This window comes from Protopterus annectens, chromosome 2.part1 (genome assembly GCF_019279795.1).
Source record: "Protopterus annectens isolate FY-2018-M chromosome 2.part1, PAN1.0, whole genome shotgun sequence".
Lineage (NCBI taxonomy): Eukaryota > Metazoa > Chordata > Ceratodontiformes > Protopteridae > Protopterus > Protopterus annectens.
Genome location: NC_056729.1, coordinates 1443518697 through 1443541827, shown reverse-complemented (window position 1 = coordinate 1443541827; position 23131 = coordinate 1443518697). Strand labels below are relative to the sequence as shown.

Below are 23131 nucleotides of genomic sequence, written 5' to 3'. Positions count from 1 at the left end.
AAATCCAGTGTTGCCAACAAGGCATCTTTGTCTAGCACAGGAAGCAATTGGTGAAGAGTTAGCATCTTGAATTTTGGAATCAGCAAAAAGGTGTTTAAAGTAGACAGGTCCAGGATAGGACACCATGAATTGTCTTTTCTAGATTTTATATTCAACTGCCTTAAAACATTGTCCCTTTTCCTCTTCTAGTACAGTTTGAATAGCCTTTATGCTTAAGAGAGAGAGTACTTGCTTTTGAGCCTCTGATCACTGATTTGGGGGTAGATCTGGCCAACCATTTGGGGTTGGTAATGTGTGGAAGTGAAATCTGTATCCTTGGGAAACTATATTTAAAACCCATTTGTCCTGGGTAATGAGTTCCCAATTTTTTGCATGTACAGCAATCTTTCCCCTCAAAGGGGCAGTCAGTTGAGAAGTACTTGGAAGTTTTAAAGTTAAGTCATTGAGACAGTTTACCACAGGGGGAATTTTACTACTCCCAGATTTGGAAGTGGGGGCCCCCCACTGCTTAGTCCTGTGCGTACCCTGGGACTGAAGCCTGGGTGTTCTGCTGGATCTGGGTTTGGACTGAGAAGGCCTGGAAGAGGCAGGAAAGGGCAAATTCTTAGAGGGCCAATGCCTACTAAATCTTAGAGGTTGTACTTGTAAGAAACCTTTAACAGTTTGCATAGATTTAGCTTTTTCCTCCATCTTTTTAAGAACTTCTTCTGCCTTGTTGCCAAATAGGCGGTCCTCATTTAAGAGAGCATCCAGTAATTCAGCTTTAATATGATCTGGCAAGGATTGCTCCTTAAGCCAGGCATGCCTTCTAAGTACAGACCCAGTGACAGCAGCCCTGTAAGATGCCCCTAGTGAATCAAAACCACATTGCAAAGTATGTTTTCCAACCTGTTCAGCAGAATGCATTAAATCCTGTAAATCCTTATTTTCAGCACAATGAGGAATCAACTTAATTTTCTGTTTAAGCAATCCAATAATATGCTGCTGATACTTTAACATATGAAACTGGCAGTTTATGGCCCTGATGGCCAAGGCTGCATAAGTGTATACCTTCTTACCATATCTATCCAGCGCCCTGGATTCTCTATCAGAGGGGGTAGGATTTTTGGCAGGAGTAGCTTTAATGCCCTTGGGTCCCTGTGAAATGGTCTCAGGATCCGCAGTAGGATTTTTGAAAAGGAACTTGTGAGAGTCAAGAACCCTGTAATATCTATCAGGTTTTCTGGGAGCAGGAGATAAAGAGTCAGGTCAGAGGCCAAGCTGGATTCCGAAATGGCATCATCAACAATGTCTAGTACAGGAGGGATAGCTAAAGGCCTGTGCTGGGGTAGGAGTAAGAAATCCCTAAGCCTCTTTTTAGAATCAGAGAAATCCTGACTTTCCCAACGAAAATGCTCCCTAAGAGAATGCAAGGTTTCACCAAAAGAGAAATCCTCTGGGGGAGGGAGCAGAGGGAATGGAGTCCTCAGCATCAGAATCCTCATAGGTAGATAAGGGTAAATCCTGGTCATCAGAGGAAAAAGAAATTTCAGAATCTTGTTCAGAAGTATCATACACAAACTCAGTCCTAGGTCTCTTAGAGGGGGGAAGGTTGGCTTCCCCTGATTAAAGTAATAAGGTCTTCAGCCATTCTTATCATTTGTTTTTTATGCATAGACGCCAGACCATGCAGTCTGGGCGTCAGTTTTCTAGGCATGGTTCAAGTTTTAGGCTTTGAAGAAGAAGACTGCGTTGGTTTGATATGCAAGTCAGTAGGCCTGAATACACACTCAGAAGCTGGTGCCTGCAAAGCAGCTTCGGACCCACCTAAGGTAGAGACATCCGCAAGTTCCACAGTTGAAGCATCTCGCGGCATACCAGACTCCGAATGGGTCTCAGTACAGGTCTGCGAATTTGAAGTAGCGGATATCATGGGCTGTGAAAGCGCCTCACTAAGTACCGGCAAACTGGCGACTGGCTCAAAAGCGTTGATGGCAGCTTTGGACCTAGGCAGCCTGTCTCTGTCTTTATTTATCTTTGCGTTTTTTTGGAACGTTGGTAGTCTGATGGCTTACCTAAAGACATATCTGAATAATTGAACCGAGCACCAAAATATTTAGAAGCGAAAATATACTCACGGCTAGTGCGCTGATTAAATAAAGCATAAAACCGACAGCAAGGTATGTCGTGGTCAGGGCCGAGGCAAGGGATACAGTACAAATGAAAATCTTTATGAGGTATTTGCTTTCCACAAGTAATGCAATTAACGTTTACTGACATTGGTAAGGAGCAAGAAAAAATTTCCTCAATGGGGTACTTTGCTTTAGTTGAAGACTTCGGTTCTGAAACTCAAACGAAAATTTCAGGAGACGGCCAACCGGCACTTGCAAACTGCTTCTGCTTCGGGCACCGCACGGCAAGAAAGACTTATGTAATGGTGTCGGCTGCATGTTTTATACCCCTGACGACCTGATGTCATGGAAGAAGGGAGAGTAACCGACGCAGGACCGAAGACTTTGTTAATCAGGTCGACTGAGGACTACTGCAAGCAGATAAACCAAATGTAATGACTGCAACAGTGAAACACAAAGTACATCAGGATCCGATGAGACATGCCTTGTATCCGAAACAGTCAGAACTGAGGATTTGGTCTTCGGATACGATGGTTTAGGGATCTTTCAGGTTGGCTCCTTGTCTGGAGCAGAAGTGCAGGAGGATCCAGAAGGTTCAGACATTTTCTCGACTCTTTTTGGCCTGTCTTGGAGGTATGAGCTCCCGCCGGTGACTCCGAAAAAGGTTGTAGGGAGAAGACCTTTCAAAATCAATTTAGTCTTTCCACTGAACAAAGCCCTTGGATTAAACGATTTACATATTTTGCAAGGTATTTTCAAATGGGCAGGGCCCAGACAACAGACCTCAGCTTTGGCCGGCTAAGGACTTGCTGTATTCAGCTGGACGTATAAGATAATTTAAGTACCTTTATCTGCTCTTTTTTTTAAAAAAAATAGAGTCTTTAAATTGATTTTAATTGTGTGGAAGGAATATTAACTGAACTGGAAGTTAGTCAGTGTTTGCTGAACTTTGTTATTTGCTAGTAATTACAGGTGTGGGGGTAGTCGCATTCTTTGATTTCCTGTCCTTGCCTATTTAAGTGGTACAGTGTGAAATATTTTCTGCTTAAAAACCTCAGCTTTGGCCGGCTAAGGACTTGCTGTATTCGACTGGACGTATAAGAGAATTTAAGTACCTTTATCTGCTCTTTTTTTTTCCAAAAAATACAGTATTTAAATTGATTTTAACTGTGTGGAAAGAATATTAACTGAACTGGAAGTTAGTCAGTGTTTGCTGAACTTTGTTATTTGCTAGTAATTACAGGAGTGGGGGTAGTCGCATTCTTTGATTTCCTATCCTTGCCTATTTAAGTGGTACAGTGTGAAATATTTTCTGCTTAAAAACAGCTTTGGCCGGCTAAGGACTTGCTGTATTCAACTGGACGTATAAGAGAATTTAAGTACCTTTATCTGCTCTTTTTTTTTCAAAAAAAATACAGTATTTAAATTGATTTTAACTGTGTGGAAGGAATATTAACTGAACTGGAAGTTAGTCAGTGTTTGCTGAACTTTGTTATTTGCTAGTAATTACAGGTGTGGGGGTAGTCGCATTCTTTGATTTCCTGTCCTTGCCTATTTAAGTGGTACAGTGTGAAATATTTTCTGCTTAAAAACCTCAGCTTTGGCCGGCTAAGGACTTGCTGTATTCAACTGGACGTATAAGAGAATTTAAGTACCTTTATCTGCTCTTTTTTTTTCAAAAAAATACAGTATTTAAATTGATTTTAACTGTGTGGAAGGAATATTAACTGAACTGGAAGTTAGTCCGTGTTTGCTGAACTTTGTTATTTGCTAGTAATTACAGGTGTGGGGGTATTCGCATTCTTTGATTTCCTGTCCTTGCCTATTTAAGTGATACGGTGTGAAATATTTTCTGCTTAAAAACCTCAGCTTTGGCCGGCTAAGGACTTGCTGTATTCAACTGGACGTATAAGAGAATTTAAGTACCTTTATCTGCTCTTTTTTTTTCAAAAAGATACAGTATTTAAATTGATTTTAACTGTGTGGAAGGAATATTAACTGAACTGGAAGTTAGTCGGTGTTTGCTGAACTTTGTTATTTGCTAGTAATTACAGGTGTGGGGGTAGTCACATTCTTTCATTTCCTGTCCTTGCCTATTTAAGTGGTACAGTGTGAAATATTTTCTGCTTAAAAACCTCAGCTTTGGCCGGCTGAGGACTTGCTGTATTCAACTGGACGTATAAGAGAATTTAAGTACCTTTATCTGCTCTTTTTTTTTCAAAAAAATACAGTATTTAAATTGATTTTACCTGTGTGGAAGGAATATTAACTGAACTGGAAGTTAGTCAGTGTTTGCTGAACTTTGTTATTTGCTAGTAATTACAGGTTTAGGGCTAGTCACATTCTTTGATTTCCTGTCCTTGCCTATTTAAGTGGTACAGTGTGAAATATTTTCTGCTTAAAAACCTCAGCTTTGGCCGGCTAAGGAATTGCTGTATTCAACTGGACGTATAAGAGAATTTAAGTACCTTTATCTGCTCTTTTTTTCCCCAAAAAATACAGTATTTAAATTGATTTTAACTGTGTGGAAGGAATATTAACTGAACTGGAAGTTAGTCAGTGTTTGCTGAACTTTGTTATTTGCTAGTAATTACAGGTGTGGGGGCAGTCGCATTTTTTGATTTCCTGTCCTGGCCTATTTAAGTGGTACAGTGTGAAATATTTTCTGCTTAAAAACCACAGCTTTGGCCGGCTAAGGACTTGCTGTATTCAACTGGACGTATAAGAGAATTTAAGCACCTTTATCTGCTCTTTTTTTTTTCAAAAAAATACAGTATTTAAATTGATTTTAACTGTGTGGAAGGAATATTAACTGAACTGGAAGTTAGTGTTTGCTGAACTTTGTTATTTGCTAGTAATTACAGGTGTGGGGGTAGTCACATTCTTTGATTTCCTGTCCTTGCCTATTTAAGTGGTACAGTGTGAAATATTTTCTGCTTAAAAACCTCAGCTTTGGCCAGCTAAGGACTTGCTGTATTCAACTGGACGTATAAGAGAATTTAAGTACCTTTATCTGCTCTTTTTTTCAAAAAAATACAGTATTTAAATTGATTTTAACTGTGTGGAAGGAATATTAACTGAACTGGAAGTTAGTCAGTGTTTGCTGAACTTTGTTATTTGCTAGTAATTACAGGTGTGGGGGTAGTCACATTCTTTGATTTCCTGTCCTTGCCTATTTAAGTGGTACAGTGTGAAATATTTTCTGCTTAAAAACCTCAGCTTTGGCAGGCTAAGGACTTGCTTTATTCAACTGGACGTATAAGAGAATTTAAGTACCTTTATCTGCTCTTTTTTTTCAAAAACATACAGTATTTAAATTGATTTTAACTGTGTGGAAGGAATATTAACTGAACTGGAAGTTAGTCAGTGTTTGCTGAACTTTGTTATTTGCTAGTAATTACAGGTGTGGGGGTAGTCACATTCTTTGATTTCTTGTCCTTGCCTATTTAAGTGGTACAGTGTGAAATATTTTCTGCTTAAAAACCTCAGCTTTGGCTGGCTAAGGACTTGCTGTATTCAACTGGACGTATAAGAGAATTTAAGTACCTTTATCTGCTCTTTTTTCCCCAAAAATACAGTATTTAAATTGATTTTAACTGTGTGGAAGGAATATTAACTGAACTGGAAGTTAGTCAGTGTTTGCTGAACTTTGTTATTTGCTAGTAATTACAGGTGTGGGGGTAGTCACATTCTTTGATTTCCTGTCCTTGCCTATTTAAGTGGTACAGTGTGAAATATTTTCTGCTTAAAACCTCAGCTTTGGCCGGCTAAGGACTTGCTGTATTCAACTGGACGTATAAGAGAATTTAAGTACCTTTATCTGCTCTTTTTTTCAAAAAAATACAGTATTTAAATTGATTTTAACTGTGTGGAAGGAATATTAACTGAACTGGAAGTTAGTCAGTGTTTGCTGAACTTTGTTATTTGCTAGTAATTACAGGTGTGGGGTAGTCACATTCTTTGATTTCCTGTCCTTGCCTATTTAAGTGGTACAGTGTGAAATATTTTCTGCTTAAAACCTCAGCTTTGGCCGGCTAAGGACTTGCTGTATTCAACTGGACGTATAAGAGAATTTAAGTACCTTTATCTGCTCTTTTTTTCCCCAAAAATACAGTATTTAAATTGATTTTAACTGTGTGGAAGGAATATTAACTGAACTGGAAGTTAGTCAGTGTTTGCTGAACTTTGTTATTTGCTAGTAATTACAGGTGTGGGGTAGTCACATTCTTTGATTTCCTGTCCTTGCCTATTTAAGTGGTACAGTGTGAAATATTTTCTGCTTAAAAACCTCAGCTTTGGCCGGCTAAGGACTTGCTGTATTCAACTGGACGTATAAGAGAATTTAAGTACCTTTATCTGCTCTTTTTTTAAAAAAAAATACAGTATTTAAATTGATTTTAACTGTGTGGAAGGAATATTAACTGAACTGGAAGTTTTGACTCTGCTCTTCAGTTAGTCCCACCCACCGTCCCTGTTTTTGTTTTGGTGTTAATCTTAGTGGCCTTGCAACTGCCCGCCCCTCTTGTAAATTTGTGTTTGGATACTCCTTCTGGGCCCATCTCATTTGCTCACTCAACTGAGTGCAGTGAGATCATATTCTGATTTCAGGCACTCCTACTGTGTGCAAAGAGAGCATCTGGGAAAAAGAAAAAAAAAAAAAAAAAATTTAAGCTTGTTTCCTGCCTTTCCTGTTAAGTGGTATAGACTATTTGTAGGCTTCTGAGCCCCCAAGCCCTTCTGTGTTGGAGGGAAGCCTTCTAGCTTAGTTTTTTTTTCTTATAACTAGTCAGTTTCCTAGTTTCAGCACTCAAATCTGTTTCTTTGATCTCAGCACTTATTCAGAAAAAAAAAAAAATTTCATCTGCTTTTACTGTACTTGTGTTTCTACCTACTTTTTTTTACTTTTGCATCATCTTAAAAGTACTCAATTGTATTTATTACTGCTTGGTGTAACTCATTCTAAGCCTTTTGGTTTAAACACTTGGGTTTTGGACCAGTTGTTTTGCACTGGGAGGGTTTGTGGTCTGCACTGTAGTGGCAGAACAGGTAGCTTACATCCTTCTAGGTTGGGAACTGCTGATTTGAGGGCTCAGTGTCTGTTATTCTAAAAGTGTATTAATTCTGGTTTAAGCACTTGGGCTTTCAGGCCAGTTATTTTACATTATTGGTCTCACTCTTGTGGGAGGAGAGGCTGGACTCTGCCCTTCTGAGCTGGGAATTTCTGGTTAAAGGCTTATAGTGCATGCATATCTGAACTGCTTCTTACTGAAGTTGGTGCGCCTTGTTTGCTGTGGCATAGACTGGATTCGGGCCTGCTGGATCTAGCTTTGTTTGTGTAACTTGAGCACTAATCCAGGCATTCTCTAAAGTATTCAATTGTATTTATTACTGCTTGGTAGTAACTTGATTAAAGTGTAGCTATCATTCTAAGTCTTTTGGATTAAGCACTTGGGCTTCAGACCAGTTGTTATACATTAGGAAGGTTTGTGGCATGCACTGTGGTGGCAAGACAGGTAGCTTTCATCCTTCTAAGTTGGGAACTGCTGATTGAGAGCCCAGTGTCTGTTATTCTTAAAGTGTATTAGTTCTGGTTTAAGCACTTGGGCTTCAGGCCAGTTATTTTACATTAAGAAGGTTTGTGGTGTGCACTCTTGTGGGAGAAGAGGCTGGACTCTGCCCTTCTGAGCTGGGAATTTCTGGTTAAAGGTTTATAGTGCCTGAATATTTGAACTGTATCTTACTGAAATTGGTACACCTTGTTTGCTGTAGCATAGACTAGATCCAGGCCTGCTGAATCTAGCTTTGTTTATATGCTTGTTGTTTGTTCGCTTGTTATTTCCCTGGAATGCTAATTCCACCTAATACGTGGCTTCTCAGCGCTTCTGTGGATCACTAGTGATATCTGCATTGCTTACTGTACTTATTTCCTTGTTTCACTTGAAAGAAAGTTACTGTTTGTCGTTTTTGCATTTAAGTTACCTGTAACACATTGCACTTAAGTTACCTGGCACTTGCTCACTAAAGCAATTATATAAGTCAGCACTAAAAATTAAAAGCACTACACCCTCAATCCCCACTGGCCCTGGTTTTCAATTATTAAGGAATTCCCAATATTATTCTAGCATGTCCAAAGGTGAGTTGTCAATCTCCTCTCCGGACCAGCTGGTGAATCTGGGAATCTTGAGGCAATGTTACAACTGCCTCATGTACACAGACAACCCGCTCCTCCTCCCAACAAATTCCAACACATGAGAGATGCAACCATATAGCCAAACTGGAGGCTAAGCTCTCTCAACTCAGTACTGGCATAACCAGTCAGGAGGAGAAGGAAACCACACTCACTACAATTCCAGTCTCACACAGACCTACCACGACAGCAAACCAAACACATAATCACACAAAAACATACTCGGAGGCTCTAAATAAAGATCTGCCGAAGCAGCAGAGACCTCCAAAGCAGACACCCAAGCAGCCGCTACCCCAAAACAAAACACGTGCAACACATATCTCACAAAGCCAGTGTGCCAAACAGTCACAGCCCTTAAGACTAAACAACACACCTGATACACTTGTAATAGGTGACTATCGTCAGGCACACTGGCGTCCGCTCACCAGGCTGAACAAGGAGAGGGTCACGGTGAACAGCCTGTCGGGCGCTAGGATCCGCCACATAACACAAGCACTCAGGTCACTCCAAGGCAAGTACAAATATGACTCAGTCATTGTCCATGCTGGTGTGAATGACCTGAGACGTACCTCCCTGGACTACATGAAAAGAGACATAAAGGAGCTCTCTGAGCATGTAGCCCAGGCCGGTATGACCCTGACCTTGAGTAGCATCTTACCCTCACCAAGAATGATGCCACAGTATGAAGACAAGATGATCAATTTCAACAACTGGCTTAAGTACTGGTGTCATTCAAAGGGGATCCAATGCCTGTCAGCTTGGGATGATATGCTCGACAAGCCACAATGCTTCGCTAGGGACGGCTTGCACCTGTCACCCCTGGGCTTTCGGATATTGGCAAAGGCTCTTTCTACCCCCATAGTGCCTTTTTTAGGCAAGGCTCAAAAGACAAACCCACCTCCATAGGTATCACAAGGGATAAGAAACTAAGAGTAATGCTACTCAACGCCAGAAGTCTAAACCTCAAGATGCACGCAGTCGAAACTCTCCTTAGCATGGAGAACATCGATATCTGTGCAGTAACAGAAATCTGGTTCAGGGCTCCCGAGAGCACCCCAGCACTACCAGGTTATACCTCATACCATGCTTTTCGGCCCCAAAACTTGGACCGAACCACAAAAGGAGGGGGAGTATCGATATTCATCAAAGATACCCACACCTCCAGGTTGGTGGCAAAGCACGAAGCATCAGAGACTATCCATGGGCAACTAACAGTGGGTAAAACTGCCTTCCAGTTTATAGCCTGCTACAGACCACCCTCCCAAACCCAGGAACCCCACTCAGCCTTCCTGAGAACACTGGATAATATGAAGGTCTCTCCAAACACCATTATATTGGGCGACTTCAACTACCCAAACATAGACTGGGAGCATTACTCTAGCTCCAACACCCTAGCCCAAAGGTTCCTAGAATTTATAAACTCAAATGCTATGGAACAACTTGTTACCACTCCCACAAGAGGGGAAAACATACTGGACCTGATCATCACCAACATGGGGACTCTATGCTCCAGACCAGAAGTGTATCCCTCACTGGAAAGATCAGACCATAAACTAATCTCACTGGATATTCACATCCCGATCCCACCCCCTGTCCAGAAAACCACAGTGAAAAACTTCTCTAAAGCAAATTTCACACTCCTCAAAACTGAGGTGGAATCCTTCAAAGCCCCCGGGCCTGTGGAAAATACGGCCCAGACCGCAGAATCCTTTATAAACGCATTCTATGAACACCTTCAGGAATGCATGGATCATGCGATCCCAAATAAAACCAAGACCCAATCCTCCAAAGGTAGACGTCCTGTCTGGTGGACCCCAGCCATAAACAAACTATACACTAGAAGGAGGAAGCTACTAAATGAGAGAGCAAAATCCCAAAAAGGGAAGGCATCACTGATCAGTATTAGCAAAAAACTACGGGCACACATAAAATTGTCTAAGGCCAGCTTTGAGAGAAAAATTGCACAGGACACTAAGGATAATCACAAGGCTTTCTTTAGTTATGTTAGGAACCTGGGTGGTAATTCCCAGATATGCTCAGAATTAGTCCAAAATGACAAAAAATACACCTAACCCACAGACATTGCCAACATCCTAGCTGACAGGTTCAGGGCAAACTTCTCCCCCCCACTCCCCACCAAAAGGGCAAATATCTATCCCAGCAGAGTGCTGCCCCCCTGACATCTCAGATGCTCAGGTAAGAGCCGCCCTCTCCAAAGCAAAAAACACAGCATCAATGGGACCAGACGGTGTCCCGGGCTGCGCCCTACATGAACTCCAAGAAGAGCTAAACCCAAACATAAAATTAGAAGTTATGTACTCACCATAACGTTCCATCTGAGTAGGTAGTTCATTTGTCTGCAACCTGTGGGTTACGGATCCGATATCGGATCCGAGCCGGCAACTTGTTTCAAGCTAATGGATCCGAGCTCCTAGCCCCTCCCTTCACCCATAATCCCCTGCTAACCCTCCATGACCTCAGATCGAGTTTGCCTCTCCATATATATCCAAGAAAGGATACCTAAAAAAAAACTAATAGATCCAAGAAGGTCAGGGGGAAGGAGGGGGGGATGGCTGCAGACAAATGAACTACCTACTCAGATGGAACGTTATGGTGAGTACATAACTTCTAAATCTGAAGTAGGAATGTTCATTTGTCAGCAACCTGTGGGACAAAGTCCCCAGCTACCTGCACCCTAGGTGGCCATCATGGAAGGATATTACGAAGCATCGCAGAGCCAAAGGATGCTCTCCCTCTAGAAAGCAGGTCTAGCTTGTAGTGGTTGATAAAGGTATGAGATGAAGCCCAAGTGGCTGCAGAACAAATATCATCCAAAGGAACTCTAGACTTGAAAGCCGCAGAAGTAGAAATGGAGCGAGTGGAATGAGCACGAACTCCTTCTGGTGCGGGTCTACCCGAGGCTTGATAAGCTAGCAGGATACATTGGGAAATCCAGCGAGATAAAGATACTTTAGAGATGGCTTTCCCCAAGTTAAATTTGGCAAAGGAAACGAACAGCTGGTCGGATTGTCTATGGCCAGCCGTCCTGTGGGTATAAAAATGAAGCTGCCTATGAACATCCAATGAGTGCAGCTTGTATTCACCCTTATTTTGATATTTAGGGAAGAAAACCGGTAAATTTATGGATTGGTTTATGTTGGTTTCTGATGCTATCTTGGGAAGAAAGGAGGGATTGATCCTGAGGTACACTCTATCAGGGTGAAAAATCAGGTATGGAGGTTTGACAGAAAGAGCCTGAAGTTCCGACACTCTTTTCGCTGAAGTAATGGCTACAAGGAATGCCGTTTTCCATGACAAGAATTTGAGGTCCACTGAAGCAGCGGGTTCAAAGGGTGGAGCAGTCAAGGCTTGAAGAACTAAAGTAAGATCCCATGGGGGTACGGCTTCTCTTACAGGAGGTCTAAGTAAAAAGGTACCCTTGAGAAAGGTTTTACACAATTTGGCTGACATCAAGGGTCCTGTATCATGTCCCACATGATAATGAGAAATGGCTGCCAATTGCACTTTGACAGTTGAACAACTAGCACCTTCTTGAAAGAGTTCAGTTAGGAAGTCTAAGAGGAGCCGTAAAGGGATCTAGCTATCGGCGCTCCGCCCAGATGGAAAAACGTTTCCATTTGCTGTGATATACCTTCCTGGTGGAGGGCTTATATGCTGCCACGAGGATGGCTTTGACTGGTGAAGAGATACCGGGAGTCCTAACTAGGAGTGGAACTGGAGCAACCAAGCTGTCAGTTTCAGATTGTCCAGGTTTGGAGTTGGCAAGTCCAATGGATGGGAGATGAGATCCGGGATGGGATCTAGAATCCAAGGGTGATTCACAAGGTGAGACCACAGGTAAGGGAACCAAATTTGTCGAGGCCAGAATGGGGCAATGAGAATCATTTTTCTCCCCAACCGCGAGGCTTTCTGTAAGAGTTGTATCATCATTGGAAGAGAAGGATAGGCATAGAGTAGACCGAGTGGCCAAGCATGCACCAGAGCATCTCTTGGAGATTCCCCTGGTGGGGGGATTAGAGCGAAGAAATTGTTGCATTTGGCGTTTGATGGAGATGCAAAAAATCACAGCAGGGTTGCCCCCATGTTGCGAATATCTGCTTCACTACTAGAGGATTGAGAGACCACTCGTAGGGGGTAAGAAGGGTGCGGCTGGGCTTGTCCGCTAGGATGTTGGTCCTCCCCGGAATGTGCGTTGCAATCAGAAAGCGACTGGTGGAGATCGCCCATTCCCACACTCTCATGGCTTCGCGGCAAAGAGGATAAGATCTGGTTCCCCCCTGTTTGTTGATATACCAGACCACTGACATGTTGTCCGAGTGAATTGCAATCGTTCCTGCGGGGAGGAAGCTCTGAAGTGCTTGCAACGCTAACAGCACCGCTCTCATCTCCAGAACGTTGATATGCAGGGAGTTCTCTGTATCGTTCCACGTGCCTTGGACTGTCCTGCCTGAGTAATGCCCCCCAACCGAGGCGGGAAGCGTCCGTGGTCACCGTGGCGATGGGGGGAGAGGTGCAGAAGGGACGGCCCGTATGGAAGTTTGATGCTTGGAGCCACCATAGTAACGCCCTTCTGCAAGCCTTGCTGATAGCAATGGGATGGTGGAGAGGGAGGGATAGGAAGGACCATTGCATTAACAGAGTCTATTGCAGGACTCGCATGTTCAAACGGGCGCATGGAAGGAGTGTAATCGCTGCTGCCATGGAGCCTAGTGCCCTCAGGATCAATTCCGCTGGTGAAGCCTCTGAATGAAGGATAGCCCGCACATGAAGTTGAAGATTTCTGATTCTCTCCGCAGTTAGGAAGGCTCGCAAATCTCTGGTGTTTATCCTGGCACCTATAAATTCTATGATCTGTGTTGGAGCCAGTAGGGATTTGCCGACATTGATAGTAATGCCTAGTTGTGGGGCTAGATGGAGAAAGAAGTCTCTGGCCGACAAAAGTAGATGCCTTGTTGGTGTGGTCAGGAGCCAGTCGTCCAGGTACGGGAAGACCTGAATTCCCTGGAGTCTCAGGTGGGCCGCAATCACTGCTAACACTTTAGTGAACACCCGGGGGGTTGTGGTGAGGCCAAAGGGAAGGACCCAGAACTGGTAGTGACTGGCTCCCAGCCGGAAGCAAAGGAATCTCCTGGATCGTTTGTCCATTAAGATGTGGTAATACGCATCCTTGAGGTCTATAGAGCACATCCAATCATTCTCCCTCAGAAGGGGGAGGATAGATTGAGGAGTGACCATTCGGAATTTTTCCTTGGTTACTGACAGGTTCAAGCGGGAAAGGTCTAGGATGGGTCTCAGATCCCTCGTCTTTTTTGGCACCAAAAAGAACTTGGAGTAGAACCCTAATCCGAGCTGGTCTTGGGGGACGGGCTGGATGGCTCTTTTTCTTAGCAGCTGCTGTATTTCTGCGGCCTCCCTGTGATCGGGTGGTACATCGGGGAGGTTCTTGGATTGGGGGACATGGAGAATTGGTATTTTGTACCCTCTGGATATGATGCGAAGCACCCAGCGGTCTGTTGTGATGGACTCCCATGCCGCTAGATGCTTCGAAAAACGCCCCCCGACTGCCTCCAGAGTGGAGCAGCCGGGCAACCCCTCAGGGCTGCTGCGCGGGCCGTTCAGAGAAAGGTTCTCTGGACCCGAAACTTCTCGGAGCCCCTCTGCCCCTAGGGCAACGTCCTCCCTGTCCACCTCTGCCACGGTAGGACTGGTTGTCTGGAGCTGGTTGGGAATGTTGTGATTTTCGGAACCACATCTTCTTCTGACCCTTTTGGTTCCTTGAAAAGGACCGCTGGGGAGCAGAGAAGCGGACTCCGACGGCAGACAACGTCTTCCCGTCCTTCTCGCTCTGGACAAGTGTCTCGCGAACTGTTTTGCCAAAAAGGGCAGAACCATCAAAGGGGGCGTTCGCGAAGGACGCTTTAAAGGGCTCTGTAAAGTCGCAATGACGGAGCCAGGCCTGACGTCTCATGACTAGGCCTGCTCCGCTGGCCCTAGCGGCTCCCTCTGTGGCGTGGGACAATAGCCGCATAGAGGTGTTTGAAATAGATCTCAGAGTGGCCATTCGGGTGGAGTACAATTGTTTATCCTCCTCCGACATGGACTCAGGGGGGGATGCAGCGTATTCTTTGATAAGATCCCGCTGCATCCTGATGACATGTGCCATATAGTTCAGAGGCCTTACTGAGAAGGTCGCTGAACTAAAGACTCGCTTCCCTAAGCGATCCATCAAACGGGACTCTTTGCTCGGTGGATGGACTGAGGGACTCTCCTGAGCCAATTCCCGCTTTGTGGCTGCCGCCATCAACATGGCATCTACAGGGGGGCAGTTACTCCAATGAGACCGGTCTGAGGGGGGGCTAAGAATCCTATCCGCATGTTTGGGTATTGGCTCCACAGTGTCCGGATCCTTCCATGCCCTGATGGTAATAAGGTCCACCAGGGGATCGGCTGGAGGGGACACCCAGGAGGTAGACGGGCCTGCCTCGAATGCCTCCAGAAACACGGACTCGTCAAAGGGAGACTTGGGGGCAGACCACCCACCTCTGATTCTTAGTATCTCCATGATGTCTCCAAAGGAGACATCCTCAGGGGGTGATCTTGGGGAGCCTTCCCCTTCCTCCAAGTCCGTGTCCTCGGTTAAGGACTCAGGGGAGTCCACGTGCCTCCTTTTGCACTTATGCTTGCGGGGAGCTTCCTCGGGGGGACTGTCCGAGGAGGCCTCGCCAGCAACATCTTGTTCCAATGGAACTATCTGTGACATCGAAGCAGGCTGTCCCTTTGGCCGGGTGATGGAAGCCTGGCCCAACAGAGAGGGAGTGCAGGGAGGAGTCGATGCAAGGACCGGGGGTCCGGATGCTCTCAACAGAGCCCTCTCCACAACATCGAATGGAGAGGGAGAGCCACTCTCCAATGGATCCGAAAATCGGCTCCCACTCGGATCCGATGAAGGGATCGGAGCCGGCGCCGAGACCGTCGGATCCGAGGGACCAGTGTGCTCCGACCTGGACGGAGCTGAAGGCACACTGAATCCCCCGGATCCGAAGCTCGGACCACGGCTCCGAGAGGTCGGATCCGACAGACTCGAGGGTAGGGTCAGATCCGAAGTACCAAGTACTGTCGGTGCCAACCCACCCCCGGCTCCAAGGCTGCTCGGCTCCGAGCGCTCCGAACCCGGGTAGCGGGTCGGAGAAGGAGCAATTGGGTGGAAAAAAGGTGTCGAGCTCCCCCCTGAGGGGGGGGGGGGAGGCAAGAGCACTCCCATCTGCAGCTGGGCCTGGATGAACCTTCGCATCATCCGGTCCAAGTCTGCATCAGATAAACTGAATGTGGATCTCGAAGAGGCCACCTAGGCAGGCCTGGAATGCCGCCTCGATGACCTCGACGGAGATCGGGTCTCCTCCTCCTCGGGCCCCGGGGAGAAAGAAGGGGATCGGAGCCGGGGAGGAGGAGACCTAGAAGCAATGGAGGGAGAAGCCCGCTTAGCTGGCGGGGCCGAAACGGAGGTCTCGGCCCGCCGCTTGTGGTGCTTCTCCCTCCTGGCCTCCCTGTCCTCTGACACTTTAGCGGGAGTTTGAGTCCCAGTCGGAGGCAGGGGGGCAGGAGTGGCAACCATCACAGGCTGTGATGGAGCCACAGGAGTAGCAGAAGTAGCGGAGGCCGAAGCTGAATCCGGGGGGTAGAAGTCCCGCCAGGACCAGCTTCGACCTCCGTTCTTTCAGTGCCCTGGGGTTGAACACTGCAGAGATAGTACAGCCCGAGGTGAGGTGTTCAACCCCAAGGCACCGAACGCACCGAGTGTGGCCATCAGCCAGGGAGAGCTTATGGCCACACTCGGTACATTTAGAAAATATGGCTTTTGGGGCCTCAGCCATTCCCTTTTTTTTTTTTTTTAACTAAAAAAAAAGAAAAACAACTACACACACACACACAGGCCCCAAAAGACACACAACAAACACTCACACACTAGCGACCAGCGAAGGGAGGGTATTAATTAAAAATTAAGGAACCTAACACAGACACACTACAAATATTACTTTAAACAAAAAAGTATTTCCTGACTAGAAATAATTCAAAAAGTTAACTTTTTTTTTTCCCACTTATCTGACAGAGCTCAAAAAGACCCAGCCATCACAAGCGCGGCAAACTAGATCTGGGGTCATGGAGGGTTAGCAGGGGATTATGGGTGAAGGGAGGGGCTAGGAGCTCGAATCCATTAGCTTGAAACAAGTTGCCGGCTCGGATCCGATATCGGATCCGTAACCCACAGGTTGCTGACAAATGAACATTCCTACTTCAGATCTACTGTTCAATCTCAGCCTTACTACAGGATATGTGCCCAAAGAGTAGCGTACAGCAACAGTGGTCCCTCTCCATAAAGGTGGTGCCTCAACGGATCCTGGAAACTATCGCCCCATAAGCCTGACTAGCTTGGTCTGCAAAGCTATGGAAAGGATCATCATGGACCTCATAAATAAAGATATTGGGGACCTACAAACACTGGATCCTACCCAGTTCGGCTTTAAGGGCAGATCCTGCCTCTTAAACCTGGTTGATTTCTTTGAAACAGTCACCATTGACGAGGGGAAGGTGGTCCACACAGCCTACCTGGACCTCGCAAAAGCCTTCGATACAATACCCCACTCTGGCATTATAGATAAGCTCACCAGCTTAAATATAAACCCGTATGTCACTAGATGGATTGCAAATTGGCTCAAGGACAGAACCCACATGGTTAAAATTGCTGGAGCCATGTCAGACTCCAAACCAGTTACAAGTGGTGTCCCACAAGGCTCAGTCCTGGGACCTCTCTTGTTCGGTATATATTTCTCGGAGGTACAGGCCAACACGGAAGGACTGTGGCTGACCAAGTTCGCAGATGACTGCAAACTGGGAGCCATAATCGACTCTCCAGCCGACACAAGCATCCTCCAAAAGGGCCTCATAGAAACAGACAACTGGTGCCAGAGCCATGGCCTCAAGCTAAATGCCAAAAAGTGTATGGTCATCCCCTTTGGCAAAAACAAAGTGCCCACAAATTACCACATAGGTGGTAATCCATTAAGTACAGAAGAAGTAATTAGGGACCTGGGGACCCAAGTTGATAGCAATCTCTCATTTGACAACCACGTGGCCAAAGTGGTTAGAAAAACATTTTATATAGCCCACCTAATCATGAAGGGATTCACATCTAGATCAGGGGAAGTCATCGTGCCTCTTCACTCATCCCTCATCAGGCCCATAATTGAGTACAATGCCCCTTTTGGGATGTACCTTACCAGACACCTGCAGCAACTGGAAAGACCCCAAAAGTACCTCACCAAGAGGATCAAAGGGCTCAAACAGATGCCATATGCTGCCCGGTTAAAGAAACTCCAACTCTACTCAGTGACATACCGCCTGTTCAGAGGCGATTTGTGCCTGACGTATAAAGCCATGTCCAACCCGGAATTAATGTACATGCTGCACCTCAAAAAATCCAAATCCCATCGAGCTATGCGCTCGAGAGACTTGAACCTCAGCACTGAAATAAATAGGACATGCTGGAGGGACAGATTCATAACCCAGAGGCTCCCTTCACTCTGGAATAAAATCCCAGTCCAGGTTAGGCCGAGTCCCTCATTGACTCTCTTCAAGTGGAATCTTGATGAGTGGATGGGAGATCGTAGGTTTACCCCGGGTATCACTTCTGTGTCACTGTTAGACAACAGTATACTAACCTCGAAAAAGGGCATAGCAAAATAAATTTAAAATGGGTGGCGAAAGCCAAACACATTCTGGCTAGGCTTATAAAAGCCCTAGGGCAGATAGGTTCATAGGTTCATACTAGGCTAAGAGTCTTGGGCATCAGACAAAGGGATCTTGTGCCAACACTCTTTGCACTTTTTGAAACCCAAAAGGCTTTCAGCCATTATACTTCTAAAAAGGCAAAGGAGAATAAGGCAGAACATTTTTTTTTTAAGTTTAGGAAAGAAAGGAAAAAACTACCAACAATGGCAGAAAGAATTACCTTAATGGTAAGAGAGAAACTTGGGAGGAAAACTACCAGCAATGGTATCAAGATGCACAGAAAAAACACATTGGGATAAGGGAGAATAGAAAAATTTAATAACTCTAAAATAGAAAATACACTAGAATGGGAGAAAAGTACAATACCCAAAAACTTTTATAATTCACTAAATTCTCGAGAACTGACGGAGTTCGCTTCCATATGCAAAGGTGGCAAACGAGATCTAAGGTATGGAGGGGCACTACAGCATTATGGATAGGGAAAGAGCTCGAGAGTTTGCAGTAGCCACATGTTGAGGAAGAAATGAAAACTGACATCAGATACAATTACTTCAGCAATTACATAATCAAACAAAGAAAAAGTGCAACATACCTAAAAGCACATTGAGTAACCAGGAGTAAAAATACTGAGACCGTCGAGAATGCTGGCAGATGCTAACTGCTGAGCTGGCTGCTGTTCGACGCATAGTTGGAGAAGTGGATTTTAAATTGGCAACAAATGCTTTCAGCATAACCTAAAAGTACACAATTACCTGAAATTAATCTTCTAGCTTAATCAGTCAGTCTTTCATAACAATTAACAAGTCAGTCCTTCTTAACAGTCATTAAATTATTTACTGTAGCACACTGATAATGAAAATTTACTGTACATGTAAAATTAAAAGCTTCCTGGGAAAAAAAAAGATGTTTTGAAACTTATCTAGATTTTATATTCAACTGCCTTAAAACCAACTTGTTCTGTATTCCACAGGTATAGTACATTCTTATTCTGGCCTCCAAACCTGCAGCTTACACAGACTGGCCTACTGAAATGGATTATGGCTCAGTATTACACATCATAGCAATTAATAGAATAAAATATTAATATTCTCACTACCACTTAACATGCAAAAAAAACATTCAACTGTCCACATACTGAATTGGCATCGTTGGTGGAGTTTGTGAAAATTTCAGCACAGGAATACTAAAAACTCTGCAGTAATTAAAGATTTTAATATTCCATTTGCCATTTACCTAACCTGGACTGGTATTTGAAACTGCTTGGAACAGATAAATCAGTTCACACACACCAAGAAATTAACACAAACCGCTTCTAATGACGCAAGACTAAGACCTCTGTAAACTACAGACTGCAAACATTGAAAACTAGAACTCCCTATAGAAATGTTGAAACTGGTAATAAGCTCCAGAATGGTGATGAAAAAAAGCATATAACAGCAAATGTTGGTCACTTGTCTCTCCTTTAAACTTGCTTCTTGAAAGGGCAAACCTCCCTGATGTTATACATACCAATTCAAAGATTACTATATCTCAGAGAAAAGGGAATACTCTAAGGAACAGTAAAGTCAGACTTGGTATATATAGGTCTGCACATTTGGTCATTCAGTGTCACTACTCTAGGACTCACACTAACAAGTCTTAGAATTTCAAAAGTTTATTGAAAATTAGTTCATTATCAAATCACTTTGAAAACTGTCTCCAGCTAAAAATCCCCCTCCTCAAATCAGTTTTCCACAACATCCACCACAAAAATCAATGATGTGTCAGAGAGCATACATTACCTGAACTAAACTCTGAAAAATGATCAAGAAATACTGCTTTATCAATTCCAACTGCTAAGAAACAATATTCCTACTAGTGAACTCAGCTTTTTAGATCGCTTTCAACTGCAAGCAGCCAAGTAACAACTTTCTTCATTTGTTCATCAACAGCATAATAAAATGCTCACCCAGAGTTCCTCCATCAAACATATTTCAAAGTAATGCCTTACTAAATACAACTAGTACTAAAACAGATATCTTCACCTAGCTGTTAAACATACCTCTTAACCTCTTAGTGCAAGAAATGTGGACAAAATTAAAATTAATGGGGGGGGGGGGCAAAGAACCAAAAATAGGGGCATATTTTAAATATTGCTCTTACAAACTTAGAAAGGTATTACAACAACAGTGTTAGCATGCATTTTCTGAAGTATATGAAGTCTATGAAGTCTGAAACACAAATGTATGTCATTATTTAGTGACTTCAGTGCATAGTGATGACACTAAACTACACATTTTATGAAGAACAGCCCAAAAATATGATGTGAAAATATCAACAGTTGAGAGGTATCTTGGTGAAACATCAGCTGCTTGCTCTAATTCCTGTTTTTGCAAGTCAGTTTACTTCATTCGTGAATGTTCTGTACAGGAGCATTACTTAAGCTAGATGTTAAAATGCAACCATCAAACAATACCACAGGTTTAATAGCCTGCCACCCTAAAACAATTTGACCAGTTTTGCCTTCGGTTCAGCATTGTGTGTGTCACAATGGATGGCCCTAGAGGAATCCACAGGGGCAGAATGTGAAAGCTTTTAGCATACAGTAGCTAACATGCTCTTTTATGTTAATTGGGGTGGGGGATATAAAAAATTCCTAGGTAGCAAATCAGAGCTGTTGCCAAGTCAGTGCCCTTCCTGATGTAAAACTGTCAATGTGACATGTGAGCAGCACAGACACCTTGTCATCTTTAAAGACACTGTGTGTGTTTAACCTTAAAATAAAATGCCACTAAAAGCAATTATCTGTCAATCCACAATTCACTTTTCCATCGAGAACTGATAGCATTATTTGACAGACAGGGTTTCGAATTCTTGGGGGCCTTGATCAACTTTTATAAGACAAAATCGGTGTTCTGAAAGCTGAACTGGAGATTTTGGAACACCTTATCAAAAATCACAATTAATTCCCGAGATATAAGCATGAATATGCTCGGATTTTTACGAGCATTGAGGCTACAATGACTAAATTGTTAAACACAAAAAAGAGAAAAATAGCCCGTGATGTGCATGACTATTCGAACAAAGCATATCCTAGACCCCCCCCCTTCCAATACCATTCCTTTATCTAATGTTCCTAACCAGTTCCTTGAGTCTAATGACATCAATAGACTTGAAACACCTGTTAACTATGTTAATGATGACTCGTTTATTGATTAGGTCCAAACACAACCTTTGAGACGGAGTGAAAGACTTAATAACAATAATTCTAGGAACAATAATATAGCATCTAACAACAACCAGCATAGTGGTCCAAATAACAACAATAACACTAACATGGCAACTACATCTAGCCAGCAGGGCTTTTACAGGAACCCCAATGGGCAATCGAACAATCGGCCATCGAACAGAAAACAACCACCATCATGTAACAGAAGAAGACAGCGGAAGAGATAAGGCATGAATTGAGTTATCTTTTTAAGCCCTCTACACACCAAAGTTCAGAGGGAGACTTTAGTATATATAACTTTACGAAGATGAACATTATCCAAGACTTGGTGGACTTTTTTTCAACGGGTTTATCTTTTGTACCCAGTAAGAAAATGGATTTAGTTAAGACCATTACAGATTTAAAACTATTTGTTCGTAAGTTAAACCTGAATGTACCATTAGGTAAAAATACTTCTGTAGTCAGTTCTATAAGAGTGTCCAGTGTTTTCAATCCACCATTACACCCAAGCCTTAACCTATTTGAAAGAATGTGTGAGATGGATTTTAGAGTAATGGCTAAACAGTGGGTACCGGCTCAATAGCAATATGAATATTAAAGTATTGGAGTATGATCGGTCCAGCTGGTGAATCTGGGAATCTTGAGGTAATGTTATAACTGCCTCATGTACACAGACAACCCTCTCCTCCTCCCACATAACACAAATACTTGCGAGAGATGCAGCTATTTAGCCAAACTGGAGGCTGAGCTCTCTCAACTCAGGACTGGCAAGACCAGACAGGAGGAGAAGGCAACTACACACACCACAAAACCAGCCTCACATAATGCTACCACTCCACTGAATCAAACACAAACACACAAAGACATACTCGGAGGCTCTGAGTAAAAATTTACCTAAACAGCAGAGGCCTCCAAAGCAGACACCCAAACAACTGCTACCTCAAGACACCCCACAAGCAACACATAAACCACAAAAGCAGTGTGCAAAGCAGTCACAGCCCTTAAGGCCAAATACAACACCAAACATACTTGTCATAGGTGACTCCATAGTCAGACACACTGACGTCCCACTCACCAGGCTGAACAAGGAGAGGGTCACAGTAAGCTGCCTATCGGGCGCTAGAATCCGCCACATAACACAAGCACTCGGGTCACTCCACGGCAAGTACAAATATGACACAGTCATTGTCCATGCTGGTGTGAACGACCTGAGACGTACCTCCCTGGACTACATGAAAAGAGACATAGAGGAGCTCTCTGATTATGTAGCCCAGGCAGGTATGACCCTAACCCTGAGCAGTATCCTTCCTTCACCAAGAATGATGCCACAATATAGAGACAAGATGATCAGCTTTAACAATTGGCTTAATGTCTGGTGTCATTCAAAGGGGATCCAGTGTCTGTCTGCCTGGGATGACATGCTTGACAAGCCACGCTGCTTCGCAAGGGACGGCTTGCACCTGTCACCCCTGGGATTCCAGATATTGGCTAAGGCTCTTGCCACCCCCATAGTGCCTTTTTTAGGCAAGGCTCAAATTCTAAACCTACCACCCTAGAAAACAAAAATGGGAAGAAACTGAGGGTAATGCTGCTCAATGCCAGAAGTCTAAATCTCAAAATGCACGCACTCGAGGCCCTTCTCAGTATGGAGAACATCGATGTCTGTGCTGTAACTGAAACCTGGTTCAAGGCTCCTGAGAGCACCCCGGCACTATTAGGTTTTACCTCATATCATGCGTTCCGGCCCCAAAACCCGGACCACACCACAAAAGGAGGGGATGTATCCATATTCATAAAGGATACCCACAGTTCCAGGTT

The 23131-nt window shown here is 44.0% G+C and overlaps 1 protein-coding gene across 4 annotated transcripts in view; it reads right to left on the bottom strand.

Annotated features, from left to right (window-relative positions):
* HTT (huntingtin) overlaps nt 1–23131 on the bottom strand; it is a 4811037-nt gene that overhangs the window by 4172579 nt on the left and 615327 nt on the right. For all 4 annotated transcript variants that reach the window (XM_044062924.1, XM_044062926.1, XM_044062925.1 and 1 more), the window contains exon 7: nt 18698–18839. In XM_044062924.1, the coding sequence (XP_043918859.1) occupies nt 18698–18839 (142 nt within the window). The remainder of the gene's footprint in view (nt 1–18697; nt 18840–23131) is intronic.